General features: G+C 29.0%; 2 protein-coding genes across 3 annotated transcripts; both read right to left on the bottom strand.

The window, feature by feature from the left end:
• Positions 1–338: 338 nt before the first annotated feature.
• Positions 339–1,075, bottom strand: LOC128393373 (60S ribosomal protein L36-like). The gene is made up of 2 exons (XM_053353550.1): positions 852–1,075; positions 339–699 (listed from the first exon to the last, which is right to left on the bottom strand). The coding sequence occupies exons 1-2, from the start codon at positions 987–989 to the stop codon at positions 472–474; spliced, it is 366 nt and encodes a 121-aa protein (XP_053209525.1). The 5' UTR covers positions 990–1,075; the 3' UTR covers positions 339–471.
• A 623-nt stretch (positions 1,076–1,698) lies between these two features.
• LOC128393365 (multiple C2 and transmembrane domain-containing protein-like) lies at positions 1,699–17,960 on the bottom strand. Of its 2 annotated transcripts, none has more exons than XM_053353537.1 (16): positions 17,632–17,960; positions 15,291–15,503; positions 14,459–14,985; positions 7,075–7,183; positions 6,558–6,780; positions 4,750–4,873; positions 4,477–4,674; positions 4,053–4,370; positions 3,923–3,977; positions 3,705–3,846; positions 3,532–3,634; positions 3,363–3,464; positions 2,914–3,288; positions 2,722–2,828; positions 2,432–2,639; positions 1,699–2,345 (listed from the first exon to the last, which is right to left on the bottom strand). In XM_053353537.1, exons 1-16 carry the CDS (start codon positions 17,756–17,758, stop codon positions 2,247–2,249), a joined length of 3,030 nt encoding a protein of 1,009 aa, XP_053209512.1. In that variant the 5' UTR covers positions 17,759–17,960; the 3' UTR covers positions 1,699–2,246. The 2 variants fall into 2 exon arrangements, with proteins under 2 accessions (XP_053209512.1, XP_053209513.1); XM_053353538.1 differs by lacking the exon at positions 17,632–17,960 and adding an exon at positions 16,186–17,519.
• Between the last annotated feature and the right edge of the window lie 105 nt (positions 17,961–18,065).

The following is an 18,065-nucleotide window of genomic DNA, read 5'->3' as shown; positions in this document are numbered from 1 at the left end:
TGGTTATCGTTAATTGTCACCGATTGATTTTCGAGTTTCATCTTTAGTTGATCCAAAGGTGATGAAATCCATTTACCATTTGCCATCATTTGTTTATCGTCTTCATTGTCATCGATTTATATTACATGAGTGTTTTTATAAATTTCGCTTCTATTGAAATAAAAATTAGCGTAAGAACCGAAATTTCATGATTTACAAAATTGCCCGAGGGTCATCATAGTACACGAATTTTGTTTTTCTAGCCGTTTGTTTGAAGTAAAACATACACACTATATTTAGAGATATAGTCATATGTATACGTGAGTAATTGGTATTAAATCAGTGTAAAGATTCAACAATTTGTCTTAAACAATTGAATTTGTTTAATTTTGGTTTTTTTTGTTATGTTAGACTTTTTCACGTGGTCTTAAATAAACAAGATTTGAGTTGTTTTCATTATCCTTGGTGTACAAAATAAGTCGAACAACTTTCCTATTTGTGGGCAGCAGCAGTGGCTTTCCTTTGTTGAATAAGAACGTTAGATAATTCATCTCGCTTTTTCTTGGCTCGGGCATGGGTTCCCAAACGTCTCTTCAAAAATTTAAGGGCTCGCTTATCCTTGGAAATCCTTAACAATTCAAGACATCGTTTTTCATAAGGTGCGTGTCCACTAATTTCTCTGACAATTTCTCTAACAAATTTGTTTTGCTTAGCGATTTTCTAAAGAACCAAATGAAGAGAAAAAGAATAGACATTAAACATGAGCATCCAAAAGTTACAGATTAACATAAAACAAAGGTATCACAGCCATAAATCAAAAGAAAAAACCATGAGAGAGATTAAAAGAAATGTCGATTTAAATCAATACTTACACCAGGTACTTGAGCTGTCTTTGCGGTTTTAGCTTTAACTGGGGTAACTCGATGACCTCTTTTAAGACCAACAACGAGCTCGAAACCACGTTTATTATTAACCTTCTTATTAACCTTCTTATTTACGTTCTTAGCCATAATGACCAAACTTAATTAAATTAATTAACTACTAATCAAAACACAAGAATTTAATTTTATACTAAAAACATGAAAACAAGACACAACTCGGAACAGGAAACAGAAACATGAGAACCGAAGTTTCCATGGAAACCAAGCAGCGCCCTCTGGTTTTAAGCGCGAAATTCGTTTTTCCACTAAATCAAATTGGAAGAAAAAATTTTCTTCTTAATCAGTTAACAACAATTAAATTAAATTCTTAGAAGATATTTTATTCCTGTTGATAAACGATTGGAATAAATTGTGAGTTTTGGAGTTTTAAATTTGGGGGAAAATCTTTTTATTTGAAATAATGAATCAATTTTCATTAGAAATTAAAGAAAAGTTGAAAACTTTTGTTAATTGTTGGCGAATTGATATAATTAAATTGTCATAACAAAATTAATCAATAAAAAGTTAATTGAATCATTTTATAAATTAGAATGTGATTGATAATTAGCAACACAATTTATAAACCAAAATTAAATTAAATTAACGGTTTATATGTAATATTTGATTGTCAAATGATTTAACAAATTGTGAACAAATTTAAAGGCAGCAATTAAATAATAATAATTTTTAAAGTGTAACAATTATTTCAAACAATCAGTGTGTGTGTGTGTGAGTTTCAATTGAAACAATTTAAATTGTCAAATTATTTACATGTAAATAAAAACACACAGGAAAAATGTTCACTCATCAAAAGTGTTTTAATTTAATTAAATAGTTGATTGTTTAATCATTTTCATCCAGTTTTGTTTTATCATCATCATAATTATATTAATTGTTAGTCAATCAATTCTAACAACAAGACGGAATCAAATTTGATTGTAATTAGTTTCTTACGATAACAATTAAGGAAAGACAACTGGTGAAAATTAATTAACCTCAATCAACGAGTTGATCATATCTCTTATAGATTCAACAATTAGTTAATTGTAGTAAGTGTTTTCTTTTTTTAAATTCATCACAACCAAACAAAAGTATTTTTTTTCTCAACTCGATTGTTAAAATTAACTGAATTAAATTGAATTAATATAATAACAATTAACAACAGGGAATGCATAGAAAGCGAGGATAATATTTAACAGAAATATTAATTGTTTGTGGACGATAAAGATAATGATAGTAATTAAGATGATTGTTAATGATTGGATTTGGGAAAAAGTTGATTTCTGATTGAAAGTTAAATCCAAATTGTTTACAATCAATGAAAACAATTAACTTGCAATCAAAAACTCATTGACGTTTCTTTGTCCGTTTACTATTAGTGTTTGAAGCAGCAATTAGTTGATCACTTGGTGAATTAATCTCATCATTTAGCTCACGATACATCACCTATTGGAGCAATTAAAAAAAACAGAGAAAACAATTAGTTAATCATCAATAATAATAATAATAGAAAAAGAAACAAAAAATCTTACAAGTTCATCGATATCAGGAATTCTGGATAAGAAATCAATCAACTCATTGTTGGATATGTAATTAGGATTTCTTAATTTCTTAGTGAATTTATTAACCCCCCAGGCCATGATAATATAACGCAAAGGTATGAAGTAAACGATAATCGTTGCAACAATTAAAACCACAATCGCTAACCACGATAAAAAAGGCACACTAAAATTAAAAGTACTGAAAAACAACCAAGAAACCAAACAGTAATTAGTAAATCAAATAGTTTCAATTGAAAAAGTTTCATCAACAATTAACTAACTTTTTAACTCTCTCCATATAAGAGGCAATCATGCCCAAGGCATTTTGAACGGTTGCACCAACTTCTTGAATCGCATTGAACTTTTCCATTAATGATTTTTTCTCCTCCTAAATTAAATCAAACATCCAAAGACAATCAACAAATTTACTTAGTCGAAAAATCAAACAATCAAATGATAATATTGAAAATTACCCCTTGATCTTTGTCATCGTCTTCATCGCCTTCCAAAAGGAGATCAGCTGATTCATCGGAACTCGGATTAGGATTAAAATAAGATGAAATTTTATTCCAAATATAATATCGTAAAAAGATTAGCAATAAAAATAACGGAACCATAAATAGTTGGAAATAAAAGGTAATCAGTAAAAAGGTAATAAAGGAGATAATTGATCGAGGCACATTTTCCCATTGGAAACAACTATTAATCCAATTGTAGATTTGACGGATTTCCATTGCGAGGCTTTTAACTCGGTAAACGTTACGAACGAAAATGGATTTCTTGAATTTCGAAACTTCCGAGATAACCTTAATCTCTCGTGGATTAAATGTGCGTATACAAGCACGAACCTGAAAGGATAAAAGGAGTAAAGTTAATTGTCAAGAGAGAAACGAAAATGATTACAAGTTAATTTAGTTCTTACATGATTAAAGTAAATTGTCATTTCCAATAAGATTCGACCTTTGGTTCGTTTCAATAGTTTCTTGTCTTTTAATGGAAACCATTTTTTCTCACCATTTACAATCTAATTTAAAGAAAACATGAGTTAATTATTATCCAAAACTGTATTGTAATTAGTTAATTGTGTTTACCTTTAGTAGAGGAATAGCAACTTTACCAAGAAATTCAAACTTTTTATCTCGATCTTCATCATAAACAGTTAATTCCAATACTTCGTGAATATCACGAACTGGACTGTGAAAAGATATTTAGATTAGTCAATTAACTAATGAACAATTAGTTGATTGTAATATTTTCGACTTACAATGTAAATATTTTGTTCCATTCAGGACAAAGTGTCTTGTATTCAGTGTTTGTTTGAACTCGAGCATTAACAAGTTCGACTACACAAAAAGGATCAGATTTACCACCAAGATCAGCAGCTATTAATCCTTCAGCTCGAAATACTAATTAAAAATCGTGAGAATACAAAAATTAGTTGAGAATTTTAATAATTAGCCTGATCAATTAGTCTGAATTTACCTTTAACCTCCAGAAAACCAACATCATTAAGACATTTGAACGATCTGACCAAACCCTGAATGTCCAGAATTAGAAAGCGAAAACAATTGTTAAAGAGGTAATCAAAATTAACTAATCATGATCATCTTACATATTGACTTTTTAATTGTTCAATTTGATTTGTATTATCCGATCTAGTTGCTAAATTAGATATTGACTCTGAACCAAGAGTCCCACTAATTGTTAACATGAGTAAAATTGAACCTTCACCATCTTGAAGATCAGACCAAATTGAATGAGTCTCTTCTTGATTATAATTGTTAAGGTTAATTGTTGCCTTTCCCATGAAATCATCACGTCCATGAAAATCACGATCATAAACAAACAACTCCAACACTTTACTTTGATCAGGAAAAGTGTGTAAATCAAATTGCTCATTCCAGATTGGATTCAATGATTTAGGAATAACCTACACATTCAAATATAAACAAATCACGTAAATAAAAGCAACCAAATCAACCAAATCAACCATAATAACCAAGCAATTAAATCAAATTGTAACAATCACTTCTTACCTTACTTTTATGCTTTTCTTTACCCAATTGAAATTTAACATAAGGATCAGATAAACCGTTCTCGTCCTTTGGAGTTAAATTTTTACCTTCAACCAGAACGATATTCACAACTGAGTCCCATTGTTGTGTCTTCAATTTCTTGGTTGATGTATCACCGGAAGCACTTAGATTGATATTACGTAAAGGTTTACGATAATACTAGAGAGAGAGAGAGAGAGAGAGAGAGAGAGACAATTAACTTAATGATCAACAATTAACTTGTATTTACGTTACCTGTTCCTTTTCCTCTTGAGTTCGAGGCACTAAATTAACCGTTAGGTAAATTTGTCCCCAAATTTTATCAGGATCAATTTCATCTAATCCGGTTTCAGTTAAATTAAACTCTAATTCAGTTGATCTAAAATTGATATAATCAGCGAAAAAAGAAAACAAATTTACAACAATTAATCAATAGTCAACTCAGTTAACTTATACATGTATATAAAATATGAAAATTATTAACCAACGGTTGAGTTTATTATTAGCAAGACAAACAATTAAGTAAATCATTCAATGTTAATTTCAATTGGATGATCGTTTTTTATTTGCTAATAACAATCAGCTAAATTGTTACGATAATCATTGTGATAAATTGTTAAGGGTTAAAAAAAAAGAGAGGACACAAATTGTTACTACTTTTTTTTGTCAACAATTAATATCAAGTAGCAATTTACGTGACTAGTTAATCAAGAGAGATAATCATAACAATCAATATGATAAACAGAAAGTAAATATTAATAGTTATCAGGTTAATCATCGTAACCGTCAACATATGATGATGATAATAACATTTAAAAAAAACTATCATCATAATAATAGAAACCAAGTCACGAATCCAATCAAATTAATATGATAACAATTCTGATATAATGAACAATCAAGTAAATATGATTTAAGGATCATTGGAATCTCAAGCAATCAAGAATTATCCATTATAATTGATGATTAGATCAGAATTAACTAAATTAATATGGTTCAATTGGTTCTCAATCATTTGGATGTAATTGTGATTATATTGTTAACTTTTATTGATTGTTCATTGCAAGTTAAATCTTGTCAATAGAATCAAAATTAACCAAGTGAATTGCTGAACAAGATATTAAATCAATTTACTAGGAAAATGATTAAAAGATTGGAAATATAATCATCACCGGTTGGATAACAATCAATTCATACTAATAACAATTTCCAATAGCAAGTATCATGTAACCGATACAAAGTTGAGAATTGGAAATAAATTTTGTTCCTACTTTTAATCACAATCAATAATAGTTGAACAATTTGTAATTTAATAGTTATCATCATCATCATTGATCATTGATAATAATGATTACTTTTCATTGTCTAAGATTAAGTATGTTACATTTATATCAATCCATTGAAATAATCAAGGTAAAAACTATCATTAGCATCACTTGGAGTGAAAAGTTATCATTATTATCACAATTAACTTGATCATTTTCTGTGGTAAATATTAATAAATTATCAGCATGATGAAAATTTAACTTTCTCTGCCTTGGATAATTTAATTTTTTACCTTTCTATTAAATTAATCATTATTGAGATTGTGTCATGTTATCATTAGTGATTAAATTGTAACAAATTGAATTAATTTGATTGCGTGTCTAATATCAAACTTTCAAACTTGTGTAACAATTAGATATTTACAATGATAATTAGTGTTGATTTAAATGTTTTAATTGTTTAATTAGAAGCTAAATATTATGGATATAATATTCATCTCCATTGAATAATTAAAATAATTAATTCTCATCTTTTTCAATTCCTGATTAAATCAATTACATTCATCTTTTCATTTGATTAGAGACAAAAAAAAACAATTTCTGATTAGCTGAATATGAGATTTGATTGTAAATGATAATTGAATTTAAAATGCTAACAAATAAATGATCAACTTGAAATTTGATTAGAATTAATTAGTTGGACAAATTAAATCGAAACTATCTACAAGACTCTTGACGGAAGTGATTCGTTTGATGATCAACATATAAATTGTTTATTTCTAACTGATTACTACTCACTTGTTAATCTCTAATCTAGTCAAGTCCAGAATCGCAGTTCCAAGATAATCATCAGTTAATCCGAAATCATGATCGTAAACCTTAATCATCAAAGGTTGGAAAACATCGTCAATGGCCAGAACCGTGTATTCGTCCCAAATCGGGTTCAGATTTTTGGGAATAATTCGACTTTTATATAACTGTTTATTTCCAATCTTGAATTTAACATAAGGATCACTGGTACCTGAGAGAGATTAAGATAAATCCATTCAGTTAATCTCAGTAATTGGAAGAAGAAAAAAAAAGATTCATGAGATGCAAAATCCACTGAATCAAAGGTAATAAGTAATTCTCATGATGGTTAATAATTGAAATGCTTTGAAGCTTAATCATTGATAACTAATGCGCTTTACTATTGATTGAGATGAAATTAATCGATAATTGAATTACCATCCAAATGATTACCATCGATGGTTAATAAGATGATGATCAACGAGTGATTTAAATTATCGTCTACATAATTGATTGATTAACTTACCACAACTGTCTTTAGCTAGAAGGTTATTAGCTGATTGTAGGTGAACTTCAAGTTGATAAAATGGATGTTGACGGAATTGATCAATTCTTTGACGTTCCTCCGAATCATCCTGTTCAATTTGATAGAAAATTAATAATTAAAGTCGTGATTTAATCATAACAATAATCGATGATGATTAACCAATGAAAAAGTGTAAAGAAAACGCAACCAAAATCAAATGTCAGGAAAACTTAACAATCTAATAATTGTGATTAATGATAAGTCACGAATTAGATTATCAGATGATTGTAATTGGACAAACAAATTTGATTTAATTTTAAATTGTCGATTGGTCAACAAACCCATTCATGTGAATGACGAGGATAATAATGATAACGATGAGTGTTTGATTTGATCATCTTGATTTCCATTTGATTAGCTGATTCAGTACAATTAGATGTGATTCCTGTGGTTATCATTGTAATTGTTGTGTAATAATTATGATTCCTCATAAATTATGTAATATTTTTTGTTCAAATTGTTATTTACAATCATGATCAATCAATGATTATCTAGATAATTAAGTTAATCACACAAAATACACAGAAAGAAGTTTGAAAAAAAAGTTATTGGAAAATACTAATCACTAGTACTAAGAAAGTCACCAACTAAATTGTTTCACTTGTGGTCATCATGATTATCATCTTAACAATAATCTAATCACCACTAATCAACTGAGCAATAGCAATTTAATCATGTAAATGTCATCATTATCCACTCAATTCAAATCAGTCGATCATCATCTTCCTCTTCCTCTACAAGTCACTTCCTTTACATCATCTTCAGTATCAATTATGATCATATTGATAATTTAACCTAAAACCACAATTTAAATTGAACATAAAATCAAAACAATCAGAAAATTAATCCAAACAATCAAATTTGATTTCTAATATATGAACGTAACATTACCAACGAGTAACAAAGTCTCTGAGTAACAATAATCTAATAACAATTAGATTGATTAACAGGAAATGTGATCGCCTTTGATTGTGAATCAACGTAAAGAAATATGATTGATTTTGTGATGTCAAACAATCAATAAGATTATCGAGATCGATTTAATCAATTTCTCTAATCAAATCATTGAGATTAAATCAAGAAATTGAGAACTGGATCAATAAATTGTTCCTAAAAAACAATTGAACTTTTTTTTTACGTTTACCTATTGAGCTGATTAACAGATTTCATGTTAATCGTTAATCACTTTAATCTTTATAATGATATTGAAAATTATTAATGATCAAAATGATTATCATTCTGATAAAAACAAACTTGACGTGATTTATGATTAGATAATCTGATTGGTTAGAATCCCTGGAATCAAGAGGCAGAATGAAACTAATCACAATCAAAAGTAATCATCCTAATGTCCAGTTGATTTGTGTCACATTCAGTAAATAATATTTTCCATCGGTGTTGATGATCATTCACAACCATGACAATTTAATTGTCTCAGGTTCGAAGTGAAATTTTCATGGTAAATTTTTCTCTTTGTTCTGGTTATCATTAAATTCTGAACAGAAAAGTTCAGCATCATGATCCCTGTGATACCTGTGAGTTGATTGATTACACTGGATTTAAATAGATTGAGATCATTATTGAACTTTTTTCACTTTTTCTCATCTGATCTTTATCTCCATCATGAAGTAAACATGATAAAATTGTTATTCTTTTGTCTTTACTGAGTTTCATGAAACAAAACCCATCAAGATGGATTATCTTTGATTCTGGTGATCAAAAATTAATCGTAATTGTGTTTTAATTAGTTTTACTTGATTATTTATAAAGATTTCGCTTCGATTGTTTCAACTGATTAAAAGTGTTCAAATTTAATTTCTCAATTTTGCTTTTGATTACAATTAAGCTTAAAATGGTTACTTAGTATTAATATTTTACTCTTTGGCAATGATTAACTTAATTGTTGTTGTTGCCAAAAGTTTAATCATAATTAACATTTCCAAGGACACTTACATGTACATATAAAGTTTTCATTGTGACAATTAACTTAATCATTTAAAGTCTTGAAAGTTAATCAAGTCTTGATGAACGAAAAATTTATTTTCTCATTCTAATTGTTAGATCGATACAAAATGTTTAATTAATGAATTGAATTAACTGATTTTTTTTATTGATTAACATATTGAATTATTGGACTTTTTATCCTTAAAATAATTAAGTTAATTGTGACAATTTAATAGTAATTTACGAGCTAAGGAAAACTAATTTGAAACAATTTGTAAATTCTAGATCAACTAACTGATTATTTGCTATGATGATTAACAATTAATTTGATCACCTGCACCTTGATGATCAAGTTAATTATCAACATCATTGTCAATTGGCATTAAGTAAATTAACTTGGTTATAATAAGGGTTTAATTGATTACTATAATCCCGATTTAAACACTCACCTTAATTATTAGAGTAACAATCAATTCTGGTAAATTATGATTCAGATTAATAACTTTTTTTGTACATCTTGTTGGTGTTAATTGTTGTTGATATCAATAGCAATTGTTATATTGTAATACTGTTATATTTTCACATAGTTGATTAACATTTGGTGATAGTTAAGCTGGTTAATTGTAATGATCAACTGTTAATTGTGTTAATAATAATGAGGAAATGAAGTTTATGATCAAAAGTCAAGGTAATAATCTGAGTACAGGAATCAAATTAAAACTAGCAAATCTCATCTTCACTCAATTGTTAATAATCAAATCATACTAAATGTTTAATTAGTGATGCCAATCAAACTGGATTAATTATGATCAACAAGACAGCCAACAATTGATTGTTACCAAAATATTGATGAAATTTTTCCTAGCCCACAATTAGGAAACAATTAACCACAAAGAAATCAGGTCAACTTGATCAACTTTCAATTTAAATCTACTGATTAAGGTCAAGGTCATAGACTGAATTAAATACTATGTGTACAAATGACCTTGAAAATCAATGGTAGCATAATGACCAGAATGACCTTTTCCAACAATCAGCTAAATTAAATTGTGTTTAAAAATCTTGTCAGAAACATTACAATTCCCAGTAGTCGACAATTTAAGTTTGTCTACAATTAAGTTAATCAAAACTCAAAAGCGTAATAAACTTTGACATGATCAAGGTAATTAAGATAAAAGTAAATATTATTATTATTTGCAATAGAAACTAAATAATCAATCAGCTCTTAATTGTCAGTTAATTGTTAGGAATGAGTCATGACTATTTAATGATCAAACCAACTAATCAATTAACAAACTGAAAGTTAAGCAAAAAAAAATAACAAACTGATTTGATTGATTAAACCATTTGTATCAATCTATTGTTACCCATTTGAACAATTAATTAATTGTACAATATAATCAAAGTTAAATCTAATCATATTCAAGAATGATGATGATCAAACCTAAACAATTAAAAGTTAATCATTTGACTTGCAACAAATTAACTTAACAAACCATGAATAAATAAATCGTAAGTAACTCAAGAATCATAATTTAATCAGATGATAATAATTTCAAATCAAGTTATTAAATAATTAATATCAACATCATAGTAATAATAACAATCTAATTAATAATTAATAAGTTGAATGAAAAAAGTTAATCACAATCAAAGAAACTAAACTAAAATCCAATGAGATTAAATTGTTATCAAGCTGATTGATTGGTAACAATCAAGTCTATTAGAATCGACAACAATTAACCCAAAATCTGATGATAATACAATGAGAACAATTTAAATTGTTGTTAATAATTAAATGTAGAAAGTAAATTAATGATAATCAAGAGGGAAAAAAGTGAGAAAAAAAAATTGACAGAGAATTCAGAACATTGGTAACCATGGAAACGTTCTGGAAAAATGATCAATTAAATTTAGTGGAGAAAAAAGTTCCATACAGATACATGGTAATAATATTATCTAAAGATTATTGTTGAAAATTATTGAATATAATATGAAAGGTACTCATGAGTTAAGGAAATTGAATCATTGAATAGCCAGAACTTTTCAGTCTGAGAAGAGGAAAGAAAAAGAAAGAGAAAGAGAAAGATCATCATCATCATCATCATCATTTATCATGGATCATGAACAGACTCTTCTGAATTTCTGAAAAGATAGATTCATATTATGCTGCTTCGAATCATCGGATTCAGATGAAAAGTTTCACTCGTTTTTCACCATAGTTATTATTTTGTTTTCATCGATCACATGGAAACTCTGATTCTTGTTCATTGTTATCATTATTTTCACAACAAAAAGTTCATTGGAAATTTTCATCATTATATTCAGTTCACAATTCATTCAGAACTTTATATTAATCAGCATTTTGTTATCAGAGATAATAAAATGATTATAAATGATTAGGAAGAATGAGAAAAAAAAACAATTGACCAACATTGACCATCTACTCTTAAAGCAATTACTTAATCATGATTATTTCATCATGAGAAATATATTTTACTGAAAATATCAAAAACAATTAATAAATCATGACAAATAATATAAACAAACAGACATTTGATTAATTGAGTTGATCTAATTAAGTTAATCTTTCAAATGAAAATTCAGATGATCAGTGGAGGAAAAAATATATAATTGATTTACTGTTATTAGTTAATTACTTTCGCCTAATTATAAGGTGAATTGGTGTTAATTGAGTCTCAAGTCTACATTTTGATTGTAAGTGTAAATATCAATGGGAAGACAATTAAAAATCTTACAATGATTACAATTGGTTCATCATTGAAATGTATTAACTATTGATCAAAACGATTACCGTTATTTTTCAAATTATCAAAACGATCAGTTGACAATTAAATTGATTTTCGAACTTTTTTTCGAGTCAAAATGTGTTTTTCTAAATAATGATAATTATCATTAATGAAGGCGGAGAAAAAAACTCCCACTATAATCAATGGAAGATGAAAAAAAAAGACTAATCAATAAAACGATAATATTACCAATCGGTAAGTCACAATATCAAGTTTAAGATGATGATAGATAATGATGAGAATCATCAACCTCCCACAAAGTATTACCAATGAAATTCAGGAAATGAACGGAAACAGAATGAAAATAAATGAAGGTATTAATATTATCCAGTTAATTTAGTTAATTGTTATTGATGAATCGTAATGAAAAAAGAGCAGACAAAACATCAACTATCAACATGAACAGAGAGATGGAGATAAAGTTAACTTGAATTAAATTGTCGAAAACAATCAAAATTAATAAGGTAAAGTCTATGTAATAGTTAGAGAGGAAGAGGAAGAGGAAGATGTAAGTTGAGAAGAAATAGTTTCGACTCAAATTTCGAGTTCTAAATTGAAAGAGAAAAGGTGAAATAAGAAGATGACAAGTAGATGATAAGATGATAATAATAACATTCTATGGAAAAAAGGTATTTACTAGAAAAAAATTCATTCTAAACATGAGTAAGTTCAACGAAGAGAGAAACAAATTGTTAGATATGATCATTTCTCTTGTTTTCCTCAGTATTTTCATGGAGTTCATACATTATCACTTCCATGATATTTTTCAGTAGAATGAACAAAATAATGAAATAGATTCTGTTCTTCAAACGAAACTTTAAATTCATTGAAGAAAATGATGAGAACTTTTTTTGTATCTTCGATGACCTTTTTGTCCCTTAGACATTCACTTTCCGCTGCACTTTGAATTAGAATCTTGGACTATTCAGAATCGGTTTCAGATCATTAGGTCTTCTGGTTTTGACATTGGAATCGTCCCAAGGTCAATTTCCTCAAATCAACTGCTCAATTATAGTTAAAGAATTACATTGAAAAGATAATAGTAAAATTTCATGTTCACTTAGTTAATACCAAGAGGATAAAGAGCAAGAAAATCGGTGAAATTATCTTCACCAAAGTAGAGCTTAAATTCAAGGCTCAACTCTTCAGATTCAGATTATCGTTTGTTGAACTTTGTTATAACTTTGTCACGTTAAAATGAACGTGCTGCTCGTGCTTATGGATTCGATGTCTAATGGTCAGTTGAAGTTCATTTCATCATCTATGTAGCATTCGTAGGTGATTATCAAGTTATACATACAAAGTAAGTGTTAACCTAATTGTCATGGGATTGTCAAGGTTGGTGATTATTGAGTGATAATGTTAACATTGGAACTTTTTTTACATGAAACTTTTGTTTCTTGAAAACTTCAACAATTGTGAACCTTTCATATTCATGAACATTCATCATCAATTCAAAAGTTCTGATATTCAGATGAAAAGGATTGTGACCCTTTAAGGAGTTCGATATGATGTTGAATAAATTTCAATCTATTATCATGATAGAATCCTTTTCATCGTTAACCATGAGAAAATTTCTATCATCTATGGAATTGAATTTTCTTTCTTATTGTTAAAATATTCATTTGACTTTCAAATCCTTTCAGGGAAAATGTTAGCATTTGATTGTGAGGGTCAATTACTTGGTATTATCTTTAATTGGAATTAAGTTAAATTGCTTAGTTTTTAATTAAAGGAAAAGCAAATATTATCCATCGGGAATTAGATGATGAAATTGAACATCGTATTCAATGTTAATATTAACGGTAAATTATGTTAATTGTTTATCTTTAATTTGAATCGATAATCAATAAAATTGTTTCCTCTTTTCATGTTTCAATAATTCAGTTCAATGGTCAATGGGTTTTCCTAATCATCTCAGTAAATTAATTAATCAGATTAAAAGGTAAACGATTGAATAGTTAAAGGATTAATTATTGATTGAAGATTAATTATATTTGTTAAAATCAATTATTTTCTCATGCAAATGTAAATCCTAGTGATTTAAATTTGTCTTCATTGTTAATCCTTATGTCTATTAATAGTTGATCACTTTTGATGACATGATCATTGTTGATTGTTAATCTCAAGGTTAACAAAATATTATCACTACAAAGTTGATTGTAATTTATTTGCAAATTTAATCCATGAAACAATAAGCCTTCAAGGGATAATCAATCAATCAGTTGTTGCTAATCATCACAATATAAAAGGGTAAACAGTTTCATCATTATTGCCTCAGGCATTGGATTATTTTCTTGTAGGAGTTAATTGTAAAATATTGATTGTGATAAATTGTAAAGGAAAATTATTGATTTAATTTCTAAGCTGATTAGTTGATTGTTACTGGAAGAGAGCAGAAATTAACACTTAATCATTAACACCAACAATTATCATAATGCAATAGGTTTTAATTGCGTATCTATCTGGTTAACTAATTTACTTCGTCATCAATTGTTGGGTTTGATTTTCTTCACATATGGTTAATGTTTGATTGTAAATCATCGGGAATTGTAATTAAATTGACTTACCAATTTTTTAGGTGTTGAGGTAATATAACTGTTAATTATTTCTTCATCTGAACGATCTCGAGTAAATGAATGACGTCGTCTAATTGCTGACCTGAGGTCAAACTGATCGGATGAAGTTGAATCTTTTTGAGTTAGACTTCCACTGGTCACTCCAATGGCTCCGGCTGCAGCCGCTGCGGCTTTATTGATGGCCAATATGTCCAAATCATCTCGAGATCGGGGCTTACAAACGGAAGATAAATCGTGAACACTGAGATCAGGGTGGGAAAGGCAAACCCTCGAGGCTTGTTCAAATGTCTTCCTCTTCTTGGTCAACAATGGTGAACCCGTTTTAAGCCGGTTAACCGGTGAAAAGCGTTTGACCGCCGTCCAAATGGACTGTAATCGTCGTCCAGATGATCGGATTAATTTACTTGGCGATGAGTTGGGACTATTGGTGGAACCATTGATGACGGTGGAAGTTGTCGAGATTAAAGTGGCCGATGCATGAGAATGGTGGACACGATGACCACTCGAATTGGAACCATCTTGGAAGGGAAAATCAAGGACAGAATAACTAAGAAATTTAACATCTTCATCGTGAATATTATCGTTAATTGTGTTATCAGTGGTAATTAGATCATTTGAAACTGAATTAGAGTTACATGCAGTAGTGTTTAAGGTTAAATTGGAAGTGGAAACGGTTTCATGGGATGAGGGGCTGGAAGAGGAAGTTACAATTAAGGGTAAAACAAGGCAACTATCACTAGGGAAAATATTATCATGTTCAGAATCATGATCCTGGTTATCGGGATGGTTATTATGATTACTATTAGATGAAGACATTTATTACTTGGTGATGATGAATTTGATTGTTGCTGGTGAGATTTTGAACTCTCAGGTTGATCACAACTACAATTACCGATATCGGAGGTTTTGGCACTTCCACTAATCTCACCGGCGAGGGTTGAACAAGGTAAATAAGCTCCACTACTATCGGTTGATGATCGTCGTAAACATGTTCCCAAAAGTGGTGAGCTTTTCCGTTCACTAGTAGAATTGGAATCTATTAATCACAACAATTAACCAGCAAAATGAATAACAAGACAAACAGTTTCAATGAATGAGAAAAGTCAATGTGTATTCATCAAGTTGAATCGATGATGATGATGATGATTAAAACAGATTTGGAATATAACAAAAAAAGGAGGAAAAAAAAGAGAGAATGAGAAATTAATTTGATGAGAATTGTGTATGTGTGTGTGTTGATTAGTAATTAAAATGATTTGGATGCAAGGTGAGAATTGATTGTCTATCATTTAATCAACGAAAACAAATTATTAGGCTTATTCTTCATCTCTTGTTGATATTACAGTTTCCAAATGAATCTCTTTGTGAATATACAAAATTCACCAAGATCATGATAGTTGGAAACATCTCAGGTGATTCGTAATCATGATGATAATCTAAGTGAAATATGACATTTGTTATAATCATCATGATGATAAAGATACACACTGATGGTAATCATGATAATAATCTTCATTCTTCATCTTCAGAATGATCAGAATCTTTTTTTCGTTCTAATAATAATATGAAATAAGTAGAAAGTGTCAACAATAATCAGAAGCTTTTGTTTCTCAGAAAAAAAATCTATTACTTTCTCCAATCAATTCTGTTAATTGTAAAGTGGAAGAGAAGTAGATTAATTATTTCACTGATTAATTGAGGAATAGAATAACAATTACCTGTAATTTCTCGAACAAATTTCATTACGGTAACACTGAAGTCGACATGATGATGACCACCAATTCATGGTATTGAAGAGATTACAACATGTAATTCAATTCAAATACTCGAAAGAAAATCGTTGATTAACATTATAAGAATTTTACAATTTTCGAATGTTGAGAAATTAAAGATTAGAGATTAAGATGGATTAAGATTTGATCGGTTTTAGAGTGAAAATGAAAACATTTCGTCGAGTTTGGAAAAGGTGAACAGGGGAAAGGGAAAAGGTTCTGGTGAACGACGATAAGACGAACGGATATGATTAAGGTGTTCGAATTTTGGTGAGTTCGATGATGGAGATTAAATTGATGTTGACACAAAGTGATCACAACTAAAGAAGACACTTAATGTGTGGATTAGAACAAAGAACATGAATGACAAAGGAAAAGAAACACAGACAGAAGAAGATGAGGAGAAGGTGATGTTGGATGAGATGAGAATTTGACAACAGAATCACATCATTATTCGTTTAATAACATTCGAAGAGGAAGAAGAGGAAGATAAATAGGAAAACATGAGGAAAAGAAAATAACAACAAACAGAGAGAAAATTACACAGAGAAAAAAAGACAGAGGTAGACAGAGAAAAAACAATAACAAGAGAAGAGAAAAAAAATATTCTTCAATATTAAAAGACTTGAACAGAGAAAAACTAATGTTTGAGTTGTTTGAGAAATTTTCGGGAATTTATTAGTATTTAAGTTCTTAATCTTTATCGTTAGTTGATTGGGAGAATCAATTAGTTCATGTGTGTTGATATCAAATAGAAAAGAAAATTTTTAGAAGATAAAAAAGGTAGGTGAAGAGAGAAAATTATTTCAAATTTTATTCGATTTCTGATCAAGTTTCTCATGTGGACCTGAGATTGTTTTTCTCTTTTGGGTCAACAACTAATGGAAGAAAAAAAGAAGAGGATGAAGAAGAAAGAAGAGGAAGATGAAACTCTCTCTCTCTCTCTCTCTCTCTCTTACCTTTCCTTTCTTTTCTTCGTCTCCTCTGTCTTCGTTTTTTGGTAGTCTTTCTTTTCTCTGTCTTTATTTACTCTTCTTCTCTTTCGTTTCTCGGGTTCAATTGAATTCTATTTCTCTTCTCTCGATTTGGTAATTTTATTTCTCTCTCTTATCATCTTCTCTTTCTGAGTTGTCTCTTTTTATCTTCTTTGGAATGAGAGAGAAAGAGAGAGAGAGCTTTTTTCGAAAGTCAGTCTCTTTCTTTTCTCTCTTTATCCTTTGGTTCCTCTCTCTTTTTTTGGCTTCATTGAGACTCTTCTGATTCTCTGACTGTCCTGGCGACATCTTTCAGATTCTCATGATTCTCATGAAATAATTTCCAACAATTAACTCTAAATGATAACAATCAACTTTTCCATGATCCAAATCAGTTGGATTAACTTAATTAACTTACTATTCCTTTGGATAATGGTCACTGGTATGGTCACTTTATCTTCGTAATCTTGAGTCGGACGATTGATCTTAAGACGACTTTTCGAACCAAAGTTGAACAAATATCGACGACGAGCTTTGATAACCATAATTGTAGTAGAATTAGATTGTGAGAAATTAGTTAATTATCCTTTCGAAGGCACAATTAATCAAATTAACACTTAATGATGGTAGTTAGAAATGAAAAACAAAATGATTAGCAAGTTGAATCAATTTTTGAATTGACAATTTCTGAATTAAACTAATCAGCTACTGACATAGTTTACATCTAAGCAATTAAGGACCAATTGTCAACTGTATTCAACGAGCAATTTGTTAATCCAATTACGTTTTACAATTTTGAATCAATTTTTCAAAATCAAATCAAATTCAACCGAATTTTGATTAAACAACTGG

This window comes from Panonychus citri, unplaced genomic scaffold, assembly GCF_014898815.1.
Source record: "Panonychus citri isolate SS breed McGregor unplaced genomic scaffold, ASM1489881v1 Contig00138, whole genome shotgun sequence".
NCBI lineage: Eukaryota > Metazoa > Arthropoda > Arachnida > Trombidiformes > Tetranychidae > Panonychus > Panonychus citri.
Note: the sequence above shows the minus strand (reverse complement) of the source record. Positions and strands in the feature narration are given on the sequence as shown.

What these genes read in the sequence shown, in the direction of transcription:
- LOC128393373 (XM_053353550.1), bottom strand. Translation starts at nt 989, where the DNA reads ATGGCTAAGAACGTAAATAAGAAGGTTAATAAGAAGGTTAATAATAAA. An exon ending in AGACAGCTCAAGTACCTGGT is followed by an intron (nt 700 to 851) that starts GTAAGTATTGAT and finishes TTGGTTCTTTAG; the next exon opens with AAAATCGCTAAGCAAAACAA.
- LOC128393365 (XM_053353537.1), bottom strand. Translation starts at nt 17,758, where the DNA reads ATGGTTATCAAAGCTCGTCGTCGATATTTGTTCAACTTTGGTTCGAAA. An exon ending in TATATGGAGAGAGTTAAAAA is followed by an intron (nt 2,640 to 2,721) that starts GTTAGTTAATTG and finishes GTTGTTTTTCAG; the next exon opens with TACTTTTAATTTTAGTGTGC. An exon ending in TTCCTGATATCGATGAACTT is followed by an intron (nt 2,346 to 2,431) that starts GTAAGATTTTTT and finishes TTGCTCCAATAG; the next exon opens with GTGATGTATCGTGAGCTAAA.